The sequence below is a fragment of the Mastigoproctus giganteus genome, chromosome 7 (assembly GCF_048544385.1).
Source record: "Mastigoproctus giganteus isolate SK-2022 chromosome 7, ASM4854438v1, whole genome shotgun sequence".
Classification (NCBI taxonomy): domain Eukaryota; kingdom Metazoa; phylum Arthropoda; class Arachnida; order Uropygi; family Thelyphonidae; genus Mastigoproctus; species Mastigoproctus giganteus.
This window is the reverse complement of record NC_143581.1, coordinates 25,849,985-25,869,071: the sequence shown is the minus strand read 5'-3', so window position 1 is coordinate 25,869,071 and position 19,087 is coordinate 25,849,985. Positions and strand designations below refer to the sequence as shown.

At 35.9% G+C, this 19,087-nt stretch overlaps 2 protein-coding genes across 2 annotated transcripts; both read right to left on the bottom strand.

Annotated features, from left to right (window-relative positions):
* Positions 1 to 643: 643 nt before the first annotated feature.
* On the bottom strand, positions 644 to 6,803 carry LOC150082698 (protein kinase C iota type-like). Its single transcript, XM_090378244.1, has 5 exons — positions 6,720 to 6,803; positions 5,252 to 5,413; positions 1,566 to 1,654; positions 1,342 to 1,481; positions 644 to 786 (listed from the first exon to the last, which is right to left on the bottom strand). Exons 1-5 carry the CDS (start codon positions 6,801 to 6,803, stop codon positions 644 to 646), a joined length of 618 nt encoding a protein of 205 aa, XP_090234370.1.
* Positions 6,804 to 7,145: 342 nt separating this feature from the next.
* LOC150082697 (uncharacterized) lies at positions 7,146 to 10,947 on the bottom strand. The gene is made up of 3 exons (XM_090378759.1): positions 10,837 to 10,947; positions 8,783 to 9,327; positions 7,146 to 7,275 (listed from the first exon to the last, which is right to left on the bottom strand). The coding sequence occupies exons 1-2, from the start codon at positions 10,846 to 10,848 to the stop codon at positions 8,791 to 8,793; spliced, it is 549 nt and encodes a 182-aa protein (XP_090234885.1). The 5' UTR covers positions 10,849 to 10,947; the 3' UTR covers positions 7,146 to 7,275; positions 8,783 to 8,790.
* Between the last annotated feature and the right edge of the window lie 8,140 nt (positions 10,948 to 19,087).

The window sequence follows — 19,087 nt, the reverse complement described above, 5'->3', positions numbered from 1 at the left end:
TGAGCACACCATTCAGCGGACGCTCTTGTGGAAGGGTCTACGGAGTACGCGACCTGTTCATGTGCCCATGTTGACCGACCGTCACTGACAACCCCTACTGAGGTGGGCACGGCAGCATAGATCCTGGATATTGGACGACTGGAAAAGAATCGCTTGGTCTGTTGAATCAAAGTTCCAATTCCATCGTGCCAATGGACGGTGCATATTCGATGGCGAGCAAGTGAACAGCTACAACCAGATTGTACAGTTTGAAGAAAACAGGCCTCCTGAAGTCGATGTCACGCTGGATGTCAGCGGTTATCAAGGCGAAAGATCCAAGACACTATTAGGCAGATGGTCATAATGCTTTGGCTCATGGGTTTTTTTTTTATATATCATTAACCTTTAATAAGCATAGTTGTCTTCAAAGAATTTTTCATCTGACTTTATACGCGCATCCCGACGTCTCTGTTAAACTGGAAATATTGCTGGAGATAATTTTCTGGAGTCCATCGAGATATGTGTTTATAGTCCGGAAGAGAGAGTACTTTGAAGTTGGCTATCTGTCCATCATCCCAACTACTGTAGGAGTCGAAAGGAGATTGTTCCAACGAATATTGTTGGAACAGTCTCCAACAATATTATTAAAAAATAATTGCAATACTTATAAATATTTGAAGTGTTCTAAACGATGTATGGATAGACAGTGACTACTTACAGTGCTTTCTCCGAATCCTATCAGTTTGATGCAACAGGTATCACTCGCAACTAAGATGTTTTCCAGTGTAATATTGCGATGGATGATGCCTGCCAGAGAAAAAAATTTCTAAAACATAAATAGGCGAAATACTTCAGGAAATACATAACAAATACTAAGAAAATACAAAAGGATGAAAGCCTTGTTGTGTTTGATATATTCCACCTTAACAAAAGTCAAAAGATGATAAGAAACAGAAGTTATCTCAAGACATATTGATCCCAGAGGATCCCCACTTCCTACCTGGTCCTACCACAAGGTATGTACACTTATGACTACTCCCTGTCTTCTGTCTCTTAGCCAGCCTTTGATCCAACGAAGGACCTTTGCCAATAATCCTAATTTGTTTCAGTTTATAGAAGTCTTTCATGCAGCACCGTATCAAAAGCTTTTCTGAAGACAAGTTAATTGGATAACCATTGAAATATTACTATATGTGATTCAAAACTTTTAGGCGAGAGTGTATGTCCATTACTTTTGTTAGGATGGAGCAGAAATATGCAAGGAAAAGGCAAACTTAAGGGATGTATTCGGAATTCGTGTTATTGTCTTTGAATTTTGGAACTCAAGGCTTCAATCTTAAAATGACTTTTATAGTAACTCACCTTTCTTTTCATGCAGAAAAATGACGGCTGCACAAAGTTGCGCTAAACACAGCTCAATATTGCGTTCAGTCATAGCCTCTGGTTCGTTTAAGTAGAACTTGAGGTTTCTTCCATCGATGTATTTCATGAGGAAGATGTAGCTGTAAATGTAATGAAAAACTATTATACTGCGCAATTGTAGAAATACTTACGGGGGTGTACTTTACGGATCAATGGGAACTAACCTTCTTTCTGTCTCCACAGCAACGTAAAGATGTACGAAAAAGGGATGACCAGCTATATTTTCCAAGTTCTCCTTTTCTTTTATCATCATCTGCAATCAAGAACAGTTTGTTTACTTAAAAATATTTCTTCACTGCTTCTGCAGATACTACAACGAATAAATTACTGGTTTTCAATAAGAGTGGTAGTGCCGATGTCGTAAGTTAAAAAAGAAATCAAAAAGTCTTATGAGAAGAGGGGAAAGGGTTGTCCTACAATCAAGATGAGAACAAGATTTAGAAAAATTTTCATAGCAAAATTAAACTCAAAATTAGAAACCATTATTCAGTATCTGGTAGGTCCACCTTTTTTCCGAATTACAGCTGCTTTACGTTGTGGGGGCATTGACTCCACTAGGTGTCTGAGGGAGTTTAGCTCCAGATTTGACCATTCCTCCAGCAAGATATTTGTCAGCTGTATTGTGGTCAGTAGAATCGCGAAGCTGAACTGCCCTTTCCAACATATCTTTGACAATCTGAATTAAATTCAGATCTGAAGAATTTGGGGCCAGGTTAGATTATGTAAATCTTCGAAATGATTCTTGAACAATTCAGATACAGTTTTTGAACTTTGAATAGGTGCGTTGTGGTCTTGAAAGTATCCATTTCAATCCATGTAAAAATCAATCACTGTAGGGTGAAGTTCGACCGATACAACAGAACGACATTCATTGGAGGTAATAAGACTTTCTAACGATATGAGCTGACTCAGTCTATACGGATGCAGGACTTCATGAGGTTTACACCATACTTTTGCCCTACGATTGGCTCAAAAAAAAAGTCTAAATCGAGACTCGTTAGACCACATGTGATTTTTTTTACACTGTTCCACAGTCGTCTAATGATAGGTTGTTGCATATAGCCCAACCTCCATGTTTCTGATAAAGTGTCCACGCAGTGCAGATGGTAACTTTTATTTTTTTTTTTCAGTACTAAATAAAGAAGGTCATTGATTTCCTGAAATGTCGAGAAAGAAAGAGAAATCCTAATTTAACTGAGTTTACCAGAAGCTCTCGCAATAATCGCCATTAGGTGAAATATCTTATTTCTGGCATTGTAAAAAGTATTGATCGCAAAATTATATTCGAACTGTGTTCAAAAGTAATTGGACGACAGTTGTGGTTCTTCGATGAGAGACTAATGAGCTACCCTAGTTTCCTGAAATTGTTTTAAAATAACAATTAACTATGTGGCAAATAGTTAATTTTTTGCCTATTCAAAAGTAATTGGACGAAATTTGGAATCATTAATCTGTAATCATCATGTAGCAATAAAAAATCCGCATAATTGTGACCATAGAGGGCTATACTCTCTTTTGCACTCCGTGGCTTAGTTAATCTGTCTCAGGTGTGAAGATGAAGATTTTATCCCCTCGAAAACGTAGGTTTTCCTTCCAGCAAAACGGGCAAATAGACCAGAGAATATATGCAATTCATGGGCATAACACATTGACATAAGTTCTTGGATGGCCCTAATATGACAATTTTTATAGTCCCTTTAGCCCCTATCTATTATGCGAGCATCACTAGACTCTGGGGAGATTCCGTTGGATTGGAAAAGTGCCAATGTATCTCCCATACATAAGGGTGGTTCTAAGAGTGAAGTGGGAAATTATCGACCTGTCAGTCTGATTTCAGTGGTAGGGAAAATCATGGAGGCAATGGTCAAGGGTGGAATTCAGGATTATTTGGATAGAATTGAAATTCTCAAGGATACTCAGCATGGTTTTGTAAAGGGAAAATCATGTTTAACAAATCTGGTTCGCTATTTTGAAAGAGTCACTCACCAGCTGGATTTAGAGAATAATTTCGACATTGTTTATTTAGATTTCAGCAAAGCTTTTGACTCAGTCCCACATGAGCGGTTGCTTTATAAGCTGGAACGGGTTGGAATCACTGGTAAAATCCTTAGATGGATAGCAGGATGGCTTCAGGGCAGGAGGCAGAGGGTTGTGATAAATGGCTATTCCTCAGATTGGGTTGCTGTAAGAAGTGGGGTTCCCCAAGGATCAGTATTGGGACCACAGTTGTTTTTAATTTTCATAAACGACATCGATGAAGGGATAGAGGGCGTGATGTCTAAATTTGCAGATGATGTTAAAATTGGTAGAGTAGTTAATGATCGCTGTCAAGCTGAGCTTCTTCAGAGAGACCTAGATAGACTTCAAGAATGGTCAGAAAAATGGCAGCTATGCTTTAATCCAACAAAGTGTAAGGTATTACACCTGGGAAACAGTAATCCCAAAATAACTTATTCACTTGGTGGAGTTCAACTAAACCCAGTACTGGAGGAAAGAGACTTGGGTGTTACGATACGGTCAGACATCAAATTCTCTGAGCATTGTAAACAGGTTGCAAGGAAGGCCCATGGTGTCCTATCGATGATCTATCGAACTTTTGCAAGTAGAGATAGGGACGTGATAATCCCATTATATAAGGCTTTTGTTAGACCACACTTGGAATACTGTGTTCAAGTATGGAGACCACACCTAAAGAAAGACATCGAGCTTCTTGAAAGGAAGGGTGGGTGCAAATACGGGTAACTCGCCTGGTGAGATCGGCAAAAGGGCGTCCTTATGAAGAAAGACTTTGAATATGTGGGTTGCAGAGTTTGGAAACTAGACACCTTAGAGGAGATTTGATTGAGGTGTTTAAGGCATCAGTAAAATGAATGAGGACGAAATTTTTAAGACTATAAATGATGCTAGAACTAGGGGACATAAATTCAAGTTACGGGGGGAAATGTTTAGATTGGACTGCAGGAAGTTTTATTTTAGCCAGCGAGTTATAAATTACAGGAATAAGTTGCCTTCAATGGTGGTAGAGGCCGACAGTTTGGGGAAATTCAAAGGTCATCTGGGCAGTACCTTCGGGTGAGGGAAGCGCATGGGATGATAGGTGTAATTTCCTTTTCTTTTATTAATTATTATTATTTATTTTTTTTTTATCATTGTTTTATTGGGGTATTTTTTTTTTTTTTTTGTTTGGCTGGTGCAGCATAAGCCATAGGCTTTCTTGCACTATACGGCCATTACTAATACTAATACTATCTGAAACCTTCCCAAGTTTTAGGTACGGCTTTGTGGTGGTCGTAAGTGTTTGTCTCTTGCTAAATCTCGATTTCGGAAAAAGCCTTCAAACTACATGAAGACTTTACTTTTGTATAGTGGATACAGAAAAGTTTAAAAAGTCTGCAGATGGAAAATATTCCACCATACATCCTGTATTATTATGGTGCCACCTATTGGATCTCTGATCCAAGACCTCCACATACAAAAATATACGTCAATGCGTTTTTACACTGTCGCAAAATCCGTGTGCTACTATTTTGATTCGATTGGTATAGATGAGGAAAGTGGTATTAGTCACAACACCAAAGAGTGGTATCTTTTCATAGATAGTTGAATATTGTCCATGAAACTAAAACGTAAATAATGAGTACCCACATAGATTCCTTTGGTACTTTGTTCATGTTAAATAAGACTACAGAAACGAGAAGCATATAAAAAACTGAGGTCATATTCGAAATCGACACACCCAAATTCATAAAGCTACTCCAAAAATGAACAAAACAGAACCTTTTTGAAATGGTACATAGTGTGTGATCATACCTCATTAGTCACAAATGCTATAAGTATGTTGTCCACCTACCGGATGAATGCTGTAGAAGGCTTTGGAGAATATTTTAAGAGCCAACATACGCTGCGTGATTATATTCTTTGCTTTCAACACGGTTTTATCAGGCTCGTTTATAATCACACTAAGGATTTCCAAGTCCATCAGCCTACAGTGCAAAGCCGATTTCAGTGGCCACTAAAATTAAAAACGCAGTAAAGATCCGGGTTAGTCTACAATTTTGTCTATAGCCCAGTCTAATCAACTTTTGGTAGATATAAATTGAGTTCTCGCTTAACGCGCTTTACTTTAAGTTCTTTCGAAGTACGTCGTTTAAGAATTGCATTGCGCGTTCGGTTACGTCGCTTTGATATCAAAAGACTAAGGTAATGGTTATCATTAAAGATTATTTTAATGGTTAAATTTAAAGAATTAGTAGGATTCCTATTTGTCCTCAATTTTCTAGTAATCCGATAACCAAACTCTAATTCACAACAGTATGGCTATGGGAAATTTTGTTTCATTTAATGTCGTTTCGGCTTTAATCGCATTTTCTAAGACATAGCTGCGACGTTAAGCGAGAACTCTCCATATAGTAATTAAATTTATTGGATAAACGGAAGTCGGTCTAACCTCCTCTAGTTTGTTCTGTTTACGAAGAAAGTTCCTTATTTTGGCACCTGGAGCTCTGGGTTTCTTCTTACGAGATGCGTTTAATCTGAAAACGGTGTCGTGCTCAACGGAAAGAAATTTTTCTGGATGCCAAAATCTTGAATAGCCTGCTTTTCGTGGTTTTGTGGGAATTGGCATGAACTGTTTCTCCCAGACAGGATAGGTTAATTTATTTCCGGGTACCTCAAGGGAATCTTCAGACTTATCTTCCTTTAAGAGAAATGCTGCTTTACTTAACGCTCAAATACATCTAATATTAATTGCAATTTTTTATATAAAAGATCAGATCATGCCCAACATGAGCATGATCTGATCATGTAGGGCAAGAGCTCTAAAATCGTTCAATTTTCTCTGATCCTTGTTTGTTATTAATTTTGAAATGAATACGAGATTCGATTACCATGAAACAATCAGATTCATTTCATACTAGAGCTTCTACAGGGTGATTTGATCATTTTGATATTTTTATTGTACATCAGAAATATTTACACTTAAATCAAGCAGATCAAATTTAAGTATATAATTAGCAATTTTTTTATCATTAATTGGTAGTTATAATATACGGTTTAATTTATTGACTGACAAGGCCCCGATCGAGGATAATAAAAGGAAATAAAAATTTTCTACCAAACGAAAATTTTATTTACGTTTGGTGGAATGATTTCATTATACTCGATTGGGGCCGTGTCACATAATAAATCGTGTCTTGTACATATTATACAAAATTACTGCTTTTTTGTTGCATTTCGTATAACATCTGTTTTTAAATATTTTAAGCCTTTTCCATTCATATTCTGTGGTATCAATTTCGATTTTAATTTTACTTGCTTACCATAAAAGAGAGTCGATCTTCGTCTAAATGTTTTTGCAACAGACGTCTTTTCTCGGTGTATTTATCAGAACTAGAATTTTCCATAACGATATGCACCTCGTAAGATATTGAAAACGGTTCCGAAAACTATGCCAGACCCTCACCTACCCTTGTACCACTGTGTGTGTTCCTACACAGACAGAAATTCATTGTTTTTCAATAATAAATGACGTGGCCCCTGTTCGAAATCATTGTTCAACTCCAAAAATCAAAAATGGCTGCTATAATTGAAATTATTATTTCATTATATACTGCAGAAAGGTGTGTAATATTTATTTCTGTCTCCTAGTTTTTTTTATTATGTTTAAATTAATAATTTATGTTCTTAATTGCTTTCATGTTTATTAATTTTGAGAATGTAGGGTTTACAAAAAATCACATCAAAGGCAGATTATAAAAACGATTTATTAAATATCTTACAATGGAACAAATTTTTTAGTTATACCAAAGATGTTGTGAAAATTAGATGGCAAATAGATGGATGAATCACTCTGATGAGAAGATTATTTCCATTTATCTGAAATAGAAATAAAAAGATTTTGATTATATTTAAAAATATTTTAAATTAAAATATATTAAACTTAATTTTATTAAATAATTAAAATTTAAATATTAAATTTAATTTTATAATTTAGAAAAATAATTTTCTTAAATTATCACGATGGATTCCAAAGTTATTGACAGCAGATCAAAAATGTAAAATAGTTGTGAAGTAAACATTTGCATCATTTTCAAGCAGCACCACCAAATTTCCTTGCAAGGCTTGTGACTATGGACGAGACGTGGGTACATACTTTCAGCCAGAGACAAAGGAGCAGTGTCCAAACAGTGGAAACAGCTCTTTTCCTCCTCCAAAAAAATCCAAATCGATTCCAAGGTGATGGCATCGGATTTTGAGACGTTTATGGAGTAATGCTACTGGATTACCTTCAGAAAGGCCAGAGGGTAACAGGAGAATATTACGCAGTCCTTGTGAGGCGTTTGAGTGAAAACATCAAAGACAAACGCCGAGTTGCTTGTCTTTGATAATAGATAACCAGCAAAGGAGTCTTTCCATCGGGACAAAGCGCCTGCTCACAGTCTGTTATTGCCATTGCAGCAATGGCAATAAGTGATTAGTGGCAATGAGTGCGGCTTTGAAATCTTGAATCCCCCTTATCCACCATCTCTAGAACCATTGAACTTTCACCTATTTTCTAATTTGAAAAAAATATCTGAATATCTGGCTGGCATCCATTTTCCCACCGACCGTGACATCATGGCTGCAATAGATGCATTCCTGGACACTCAAGAGAAAACTTTCTTTGCAGCTGGACTCAAGGTATCGCAACATCGGTGGCAAAAGTGTATTGACTGGAAATGGAATTGTGATGAAAAGTAACATTTTACCAGACTGCTCCAATAAACCCTTCATTGCCACGAACTCATCAAAAGCCCCTCCCTCGTAGACTGGAGGAATTTCTAAAGCGTCTTCAATTGGAGTTGCAGTTAGTCGATCTGAGGCGAAGGGATTAGGTCTCCCCTTGTGAGTTATTCCAGATTTTTCAGCCTGCAGAATATATAAATTGTCCTGTGAACACACAAACACACACTTCTATAGACATACCCAATAGTGCAACAGTCCAAATCCAACCCATACTAAACTGGGCTTTGTAGGATGTACAAATTCATCACCCAGTCGTAAATTCAAACGTGTTTCTTTCTTTCCTTCTTTTGATTAGTCAAAAGCTTTGGAAACTATTGCAAACAAACCTTCGTTGTGTCCATTATGAACGATGGAACCATCAATTTCCGTGCATCCCATGAAAGCATAATTTTTTATTTATTTTTTTTTTTCAAAATGAGATTCATTATACTGGCAATATATCTGCAATGGAGATACTAGCGAATCAGCGCTACAAATCTTCTACCCTAGTTCGTCTTTTCTTAAACATTTAAATTCATTCGTAATTGTTTTTACTTCTACATTTTACCTAATATATCATTATCGAGATTTCTAAAGAAGTGAATGGATTCCAACTTACAAAGGTCTCTAACCGCCTCTAACATAGTCCTCCCAATTATCAGAGAAGTGTTGGGCATCATCAGTGCCATAGAAGTTCCTGTAATTAGGATCCCTGAATCCATCATAGCCATACTGCTGATGATTTGTGTATTCTGGAATGCCTCCACCTCCACTTGGGTAAAATGTGTGAAAGAAGCCATCTCCACTTCTTCGTCTTCTTCTCCTGTACATCGAAGTGTCGAATCCGTAATCAGGAAGAGAATTTCTGAACCGATAGTCTCGTCCTCTTCCGTATGACACATGAAACAGACCTATTGGAAAAATTAAAGGTCGCTTTGGTCTAAAGTACAAAGACCTTGCAGCGTAAACTAATGGCCACGGTCTTAAAGGGTTCGCATAAAGCCGAAACCGTTGAATTCTGGGAAGCCAGGGCTCTTCAACACCTATATATAACGAAGGGTCTCTCTGTTCTACACACATGAAAGGTTGGCGAGCATCAGAGACTATCGGTGCACGAATAGCCGAAACTGAAAGCCAGATAGTTGCCACCGAGAATAGCGCCACCTATAAAATTACATTAGTATTTTTAAAGAAACTATTTGTAAGAGGATTATTATATTTCAGTTATGCTTAAAATGTTTATATTTACAAGAAAGTTTCCAAAAGCAATGAGACACTAATAGACCTTAACTTTTGCATGATTATGTACGTTTCCCCTGGCAAAACTGCATTACAGTATAAGTTTATGGTATGTTAGACATGACATGTCACGTGGCAGAAATGAAAGCTCAGTCTCATTGCATTTCAAACGTTTCTGGTACATAACAAATGCAATTTGATTCATTTTACAAAATCTACTATGACTTTCATAGTGTGAGATTCATAAATAATTAAAATAATAAAGCAAATTAATGAATTATTAGCCAAACAAATTAATATATGCATAATGCGCCTATTGTCTTCACCATGTCCGTCTGTATGACCGTCCGCATGTAGCAACTCGATTCGAATTGAACGGATTTTCATCATTTTTTTTATTAGTGCTTTTTATAAAGATTTCTCTAGCCATCCCAAATTTCATTAAAATTGGACCAGTAGCAATCAAGCAATTATTACCTCTTCTAATTTATTTATTGTTATTTTTCCTTCTTCGTGTAATAACTCGATTCCCAGTAGATAGATTTTCATGAATTATTACTATTTGTTAACGCGCCTAAAATGTAACGTATATTAACTAATCTGTTTAAGTGTATTGTTCTTCAGGACATTTTCCCTATTAGCAGCTACTGTACGTGTTTTTTAAGGTAGGTTCAAAAGAAACCAGTTTCTCAAAAATCCTCAAAAATAGCACCTTAGCACGTGCATTACTATCCGGATATCCTGTATATACATCCTACTCATAAACAATTATTTCAATACAAATTTAATTAATATTAGCTAAGTATATTTTATATATAAATTGTATACATTAATAAATAACCTTTATGGTTCAGTTATTTTAGAATTGCACAATATGGCAATTCTAAAATAATGAATTTAGAATGTGGCATCTGTAAACCGCTTGTGCCATGGTCGACTTATTATTTTGTAGGATGAAAAATCCAATAACCCTTAAAAACATTCTTTTAGAAGTTGTTTTTCAAGGGTCCCCCCAGCTACCTTGAAACCCCGAAGAAGTGCCATTGTACCATGGTAAATACGACCTTTCTTTAATGCAAACTGCTTGTAAATATCAATGGATTCGTGTTAATTCATATCCTTAGATTATTTGTAACAAAAAATAAAACAGAAAACTTCCATAACAGCGAGGATCAGTTACCTTTATTGGATACTTTGTCCATTGTGCATTTTCATTGGCTAAGCAAACATCAAATGTAATCAGAATACGTTTACATTTTTAAATTACAGTATTTGTAAAAAAAAAACAGAAAACCATAATCCTTAAAATTGGAAGCTGACAACTTAAAATACTTAAAACTGCACACGCAACTGCGTAACATTTATTATTAGTGATAGTTAAACAATAATTCCATCTTAGTTAACTAATTAAATATTTAGAAACAAGTTACTTACAAAAATCTTCATGGCATCGAAGAGACCACACTGCGAAGTAAAATGAAATCCGAGTAGGCTTAAGTGCTTAAAATCATTTTAACATTATGGAGGTTTTATATATCTTTGCACGTGACAAAAAAGGTTAGAGGGCGCTGTTGTACTAGTATCCTTGCTTTAATGTAGATCAGTCGTGATGTATTTGTCACAAGGTGATAGGTTTCTGACAGTGTATTTTTTCTTGCTTTTCATCCTTTTTTGCATGTTCCAGTGAAGTAAAATTAAATACTCTACCAGTTTAAAGTTCAAATTTTCACTCGCGATAACGAAATCACTGCAGATTTAAAGAAATGGTTTTTTTATAAATCACAATGGCAGTAAATCATAATCTTTAGAATAGCACATATTTTCTATTCAATCCTCATAAGGAACAAATTCTTACTTCATATTTTGTATTAAAAAGGTGGGTATAAAGGTAATTATAAACTTAAATACGTTCGTTGAGAGTTTACTAATTTAAAATAAAATATTTCACGTCACGCTGAATTTTCCATTTTATTAGTAGGACTAATTTATTTTGATTTACATTTGTATTGATTTAGAAATTAAAAAAAATTCTCTGTAACCTTAATAAAAGTATATCGATGATGTTGTCCAATGAATTATAAATATGCATATGAATGGAATAACAGGACAAAAATTAAGAATTAAATCTCTTATAGAGACCTGAAGTCACAAATCCACCTACTTGTTGGAATAGTTATTGATGCATTGAGGTCAAATAGAAATAGCTCAAGGTTTTCGAGAACATATTCTGCAGACAAAGATATATGAAGGTTCTATGCCGAAACCGGTTTTTGCATGAATGCAATCCAATTATATTAATCAATTGTTTTAGCTGCACAAGCGATGTCTTCTACATACAGCGTAAAATGTATTTTCGTCTTCTTTGGAGAAAAGGTTGGAATATATAGAGAATTATTCATTTATCACAAAATCTATTGGACAATGGTGTGCACCGAGGAAACCATGATAACTGAGCACACGTTATTGGATGTGGAGTGAGATATTTTTGAACAATTGGCAGAATGCTGTTTCATTGTGACCGCAGTAATATTTGAGGAGTAGCATATTTATTACTGCGATGGTTAAGGGTTTTTACCGAGCAGAATGTGTTTATTTTGGAACATTACCTCTGATCCATATAATTTTTGCACTGACAATAATTGTAACTTTGTATTATATTGCAAACTAAGTCACCCTTGAATTGGATAACCCCATGCACATTGCTCTTCATTGAAATTTCCCCATCTACAACTTAATACAGTACAACTGTGATGCATATGTTCTCTAATGTGCAGTAGAAGATCCAGTGATGTGCCTGTTACCTGCTTGAAGTCAAAAGTACTATAAAAATATGTGTGTAAGCTTTAGCAGAAACCAAAACGCTGAGCAAATGACCATCTAAGATGGTCATTCGCTCAAATACCTTTAACACAAAAACCGATTTACCGTATTGATTATTCAGCTTTTGACAATCAATTGATCCGAATCCCAAATCCGTCAGCTATACAAATGACAATAAAGTTCCTGGACTGGTGCAATAAAAAGAACACAAAGTTAAGGCGCTCGGAAATGGTTTTATTTTATTCAAAATAATCACCACCTGATTGAATGCACTTATAACACCGTTCTAAAGGGTTCTGAAAAAGACAGCGAAAGCGTCCAAAGAGATGATGTTTAGTTCGGTGGCTACGTTTTTATTTTTAAAAGTGTCCTCAATAGCTGATATCACTTTCCTTTGAGCGCAATTTTCACCTTGGATAGGAGGAAGGAGTCTATTAGTTCTAGACGGGAGAGTAGGATGGATGGTTGATCTTTACAATGCCATGTTTTGTCAGAAAAGTCATCACAACAACAACAACAACAACAACTGCGGAATGGGCGAGGTATTGCCGTGTAACAAGAACCACCCATCTTTCTCTCGAAAAATTGCAGCCTCACCCGGGAAATGCGCTTCAATAGTTTTTGAACACCTGTACGTAGAACGCAGCATTCTCTCTCCCCTTCAGGTACAAATTCCTTGTGAATCCACCATGTTTTTCGAAAAACATTATCAGCATCGTCTTGATCCTGTGCTTCTGTAAACGAAACTTTTTGGTCTTTGGTAATGATTTTGAAGTCCACTGCGTGCTCTGACGCTTCGTCTCTGGGTAGTACTAAAACACCTAAATCTCATCTCCAATGACAATACAGTTGAGCAATCGTCTTGGCAAATTTGAATGAAATCTTCGCATGAAGATATTCTTCGTTGCTTCTGCTCATCCGTGAGGCTGTGCGGAACAAATTTTACGTAGACCTTCCTTTTCCCTAAATTTTCATGCAGAATTTGACGAATCGTCTCCTTATTCATATCCAGCTTATCAGTCATCATTCGGATGGTCAAATAACCATCTCTTGCAAGAATTTCCAAACTTTTGCAATCACTGCTCATTTCGAGAGGTTGACGGATCCCCACTTCTTGGGGTCATCGCGAACATTCTCGCGTCTGTCTTTGATATTCGTTCCTTGCTCCATTGTAAAATCATGATACGGAATGTTAAAGGTCTTAACAAAATGTTGTCACTTGCAATTTGTTAGCTAAGTGGACAATCTGTACCACTATCTGTTTGAACAGGCCGTTCAAACTTCCGTTTATACCACTTCCATTTATTTTCAAACACATCGAACATGACCGCAACAGCACCAGTCCGGGAACTTTATTGCCACACCTCATATATAACACCGCCTTATGTGTTAAAGGCGTTTCACGCTCTTACTCAGTCTTTCGTTCACCACTTTGTTGGCCTCCTAACACATTTTATAGCGTTTTAATATTCCTTATCAGCGCGATTCACAGACACGCTGCCCGATCATCTTAACATGCTAATCGTTTACGCCCATATACGTCACACTTATGAATGTAAAATTTTCAGGTAAATCCGTCCATTCTTTGTCGGTGGGACAATAATATTGCTTGTTTAGAATACTTCATTATTTACAAGTTTGATAAAAGATGGCTTGGGAAGGAAAGAGAGCCAGACTTCTCTATCTGTCTGCATCAATCCTTCCTTTATTTTCAGTTTAGCTTTTACGATACTCGTATTTAACGAACAGTACGTTTCAAGTATTCTCTAAGCCAGTCTCTCTTTCCTATCACATTCATTATTTAATGCTTATGTTTCCTAGCATTTCCTGCTACGCCTGGCCTTGTAGCATTCTACCCGGAAATAAATATGATGAAGGTTTACCTTAAGATGGCAGCTCGTGAATTTAAATTTAAATTATAATTACAGCAAAAACATTTCTTTAGAGGACGAAACCCAACTGGAATAAATCGAAATACTTTGCATCATCAATAAATCCAAATACTTTGATTCAATTAAATTATTATTAAGGGATGTACATTATTACAGATAAAGTTCGGTTAGGTCAGGTATAAAATAAAAGGAACTTTTAGAAGAAATAAAGTTCGTATTGTAAATTCAAAAAAAAAAAAAATGTTCTGCTTAAAATAATCTGATGCAGATATGCTACGAAATGCAGCGACATCTATCGGAATTTACAGATAAATATGTAATAAACTGAGGCACATTCTTATTTACTGTGTATTAAAAATGAAAGAAATTTTATTTATATATAATTATATTAAATTAAATTATATTTTATTTTGTTATGAATTTTAATGTAATTTTTGAAATAAAAATGCTAGGTCATAAATATAAAAATATCCAACTTAATATGTCAGTTCATAAATATAAAAATATCACGTTTTTATTTCACAGCATTCTCAAAATTAATTAAGACACATTATTACAAAAAAAAAATTCTTTTAGGTCAGGTAAAAATAAAAGAAAGTTTTTAGAAATAATCAAAATAAAGCTCGAATTTGAAAATTTATAAATAATTTTAAATTCAAGAAAAAAAAAAGCTTATCTTCTGCTCACAGTATTCTAATGTTATGCAAGTGCAGCGACATCTACCGGAATTTACAGATAAATATGTAATTAATACAGTAAAAAATATATTTAAAAATTGAGACTTTATTATTTAAGGTATATAAATTATAATAAGTGATATTCTGTTCTATTATTAATATTTATGTAATTTTTGCAATAAAAATGCCAATTAATAAATATGTAAAGACACTTTTTTTGTTTTACATAAATTTTAAGAACATAGGTCGAGTTGTTTTGAAATTGTTTGTTTTTCATCAAATCCTCGCCATCAGAAAAGGTTTTTGAAGTGTTTTTATTCGAGGGGATTGTGACTTAATTATTACTAAAATAGAGCTAAAATTAACTTTGTAAAGTAATACTTCAAGGAGGTATTACTTTACAAAGATTGAAGTCTTAAACGAAAGCATTAAAGATTCTTGTAGTGCGTTATAAAATTATAATTGCCCCTTTGTGGCAATGCCCTTGACCTGACACGTGCCATCAAAGCAGTCACGACATTCTGGCTTTTTTTTCCCTACACTCCTATACGTAATCAGGTAAAGTAATTATTATCTGCACATTTTCACGCAATAAGCCATAAAGCAGATTTAAAGTACTTAATAGATGCTTTCTTCGTAGGCATTACAATTTCTTTGAATCATTGAGATGCTCGGTTACTTTTGCCAATGTAGTGTGAAATGTAGTATGAAATAAATAACACTTTCTAACTTCAATAACATTTTTTATTTACACATAAATTGAAATGAGAAGTTATTATTTCATAATAAAAACTTTACAGGTAGATGCGTTTGAATCCCAAAAGTGATGGTTTAATAACAGAAATACTCTGGGTTCTTTAGTTTACCTACATAATGACCTTCTGTAAAAGGAGAAAAATTGGTTAAAATTATGAGACAATTTTTTTAGTACATCATTATCAATTTTTCTGGGATACATCATTTTGTAAATAAACAATCTAAAGAATTTTTTGGAATGGTTTGACAAATATTTATAAAAGAACTAAATGTGAGATTTCATGAACTTCTGTACACCGAGAGTTGACTTGTAACATGCGGACAGACAGACAGATGGACACAGTAAAAACAGTAGGTGTTTTACACATATGCGAATTAGCTTTAAAAAAAAGAGGTAGCTTATTTCATGCATGCAAACATCTACCTTCATATTATTTCAATATGAAGATAATTTAATTATATATGTTAATTTAAATTGTTTGTACACTAATAAAAAAAAGTTAAATACACTCATAAAGATAACTGATATGCTTACATTATTTTCCTAGAATAAAAAAATCTTTCTTTTCTTACAACCTTCTTAACCACTCTTTCCTGATGTTTTGATAATTATTTCTAGAATTGTAATTATTGTTTTGATTTCTGTTCCTGTTTCGGTTTCTGTCCTGTCCGTAATCGTATTCATAACCACCTGATATCCCATAATCCTGAGCACACACAGAGGCCACAAGCACCAACAGCATGATTATGAAGGCCTACAAAAAATGATGGTAATTAGTAGGAATTTCTGTGAATAAAGTCAACTCCAAGATTCTGTAGATGTTAGAAAATAGTCCATAGTGAAAATCACAACCCAGAAATAGAATTCGTATTAGTAAATAAGAAAAGATTCACTTACTGTCTTCATGGTTGCACTCTGTTCGTGGGTTAGCAACTACTTCTTAAATCTGATCTGAACTGAAAAACCAAACATTCGCTTTTATAGAAACAGCTTCCTGCTATGCAAGCTAAATCCATGTACGTATGACATATTGCTTACGTAGATGCAGATTAATCATCTTATAATATGGACTTGTATACAAGGTAGTATGTGGATAATCTTTCTCAAAGACCCGTCTGTATTCCAGCTAGGGATTTGGTGTTCGTCATCGCGTTGGTATTTGACGTCATAGATAAAGGGACGCTAAAACTATTCACGAATACAGTGAGGAAAAGGGAGGGTTGTCAATGACCCTCACCCAAAGCTACTGAGGAAAGAAGGTTTTTTTTTTTTTTTTTCAGCATTTACCTTGAGTCTCAGGCTGGAAAATGTAGTTGAAAACCGGAAATTTCTTGCCATTGTCAGGACCCACTCTACAAGTTTATAATTTATTTAATTCAATGGCCATTGACAGATTTGACCTTGGATTGAACCATAATAATCTAAAATCGCATTTGAATAAATACAGTTTAGGGTAAATGTGGAATTACAATTATGTATACATGACAGGAAATCAATAGTTTGGATTACAAGAAGACGTTTGTATTAAAGAATAAAATTAATTATAGAAGGAAAGGTTAAAAAATAAAAAGGGTAAAGCAAAGAAAGGGAAATTGAAATGAAAAAAGGTAGCAGGGTAGCTAGGATAGCAAATATACACACATTTAAAAAATCATACCATAAAATAAGTTTAAAATTGATTCACATATACTGGAGACCCAGTTATGTAAGAAAAATAGGAGATTTAACAAGTTATGCAAATAATTTTATAATAAAGTTTATAATAAATGACAGGTGCACTGATCTCATAAAATGAGATCAGTGATATAATATTATTATAATATGATGTTTTAGGAAATAAAATTGAAATAAATTTACCATCTTCTACACCAGATGGAACATTGTCCCAATAACAACCGGCAGGCTGAAGCCAAACATCCCCACATCTATGCCGCAACCATCCTTCTCAATTTGAATTTATGTGCCCTGGTGTGTAGTCTGAGCAAGAGGAAAGATGCCATCAGCTTAATCCATTCAAATCTTTAAACACCTCAATTGGATAACCTCGCTGGTGTTTAGTCTCCAGATGCTGCAATTTGCAGAACTGAAGCCTTTAATTCCGTTCCCCAATCTCGTTGCTCTTCTCTGCACCCGTCCCAGTAGTTCTACATCCTTCCCAAAGTTGGACCTCCAGACCTGTATGCAGTACTCAAGATGAGGCCTAACTATTGCCGTGTACAATGGGATAATTAGACTTCGGTCACAAGAACTTGTGACCGAAGTCTACTGTATATAATACCTAGGCCTCCGTAACCGAGTGGTCAGGAGCGGGAATGCAATAGCACATGCTCTTTGAGTAGACCGGGATTCACGCCCATGACTGCTAAATACGGTCGATCTGCCAACCAGCACTGGACCATAGTAGCAGGTGATGGTCCATTTCCCTCACTATGACTTGTTGAGGAGGCATTCATCCCACAGTGGATTGACAGTGGCTCAGATTGATTTCATTTATTATATAATACCTGCAATATACAGCATACACACTGAGTGATCACTGAATTATGACCACCCCTATGAAAACTGAATGCGACCCGTTGACTACGTGTGGTACAAGAATGCCGAGTTAGTCGACCTACATAGCATAGATAAGGTGTCAATGGTTCAGTAGGTAATAAAATTCCGAGCGTGATGGGTAAAAGGAAGAATTTATCGGACTTTGATAAAGGACAGATTGTAGGAGCTCGACGAGCTGGAGCCTCGATTTCCCAAACGGCTGAACTGGTGGGGTGTTCGAGAGCCGCCGTAGTTAAAGTGAACCAGGACTGGCGTCAAAATGGTCAAACAACGACCCGACGGCAAAACTGTAAAGGTCAGCGAAAGGTTGATGTTAGAGGTGAGCGCCGGGTTCGACGACTAGTACAGGCGAACAGCAGAAGCACTGTTGAAGGGTTGACTACCTAATACAATATGGGCCAACCCAGAACAATATCTGGCATGACCATGCGTCACGTTCACATGGATGGGCTATACCGGCAGACGACCCCCACGGCATTCTCTCCTAACCAAGGTTCATCGGCGTAAAAGACTCGCCTGGTGCAAAGAGCATGCAAGTTGGACGTTAAAATACTGGAAGAAGGTGTGCTGGTCGGATGAGTCACGTTATTTACTCCACACCGTGGATGGTCGTGTACGGATTTGGCGTCAACAACATGCATGATGGCTCTTCATTCATCATGCATGGTATTAAAAGTGCATGCCAGTGGAGGCGGGTTTATGGTGTGGAGCATGTTTCTTTGGCAGGAACTTGGATCCAGGTGCATGTGGAATAACGTATCAGTGGCCTCCGCTATCGTCAAGCCCGCTATGTTACACTTTTTCCCGAATGGCGATGGTGTCTTCCAAGATGACAATGCGCCGAGCCATCGGGCACTTGTCGTAGGAATTGTTTGAGGAACACAGTTCTGACTTCCAGCATATCGATTGGCCTCCGAACTCCGCCGATGTCAATCCCATAGAGCACTTGTGGGACATTAGGAAAGGAATATCAGGCATCTGGA

Excerpts from the sequence above, each read along its gene's own strand:
- LOC150082698 (XM_090378244.1), bottom strand. The coding sequence starts at position 6,803 with ATGGAAAATTCTAGTTCTGATAAATACACCGAGAAAAGACGTCTGTTG. Across the intron at positions 5,414-6,719 it reads AAGATCGACTCTCTTTTATG|TGGCCACTGAAATCGGCTTT; the intron begins GTAAGCAAGTAA and ends TTTTAATTTTAG. Across the intron at positions 787-1,341 it reads TTTTCTGCATGAAAAGAAAG|GCATCATCCATCGCAATATT; the intron begins GTGAGTTACTAT and ends TTTCTCTGGCAG.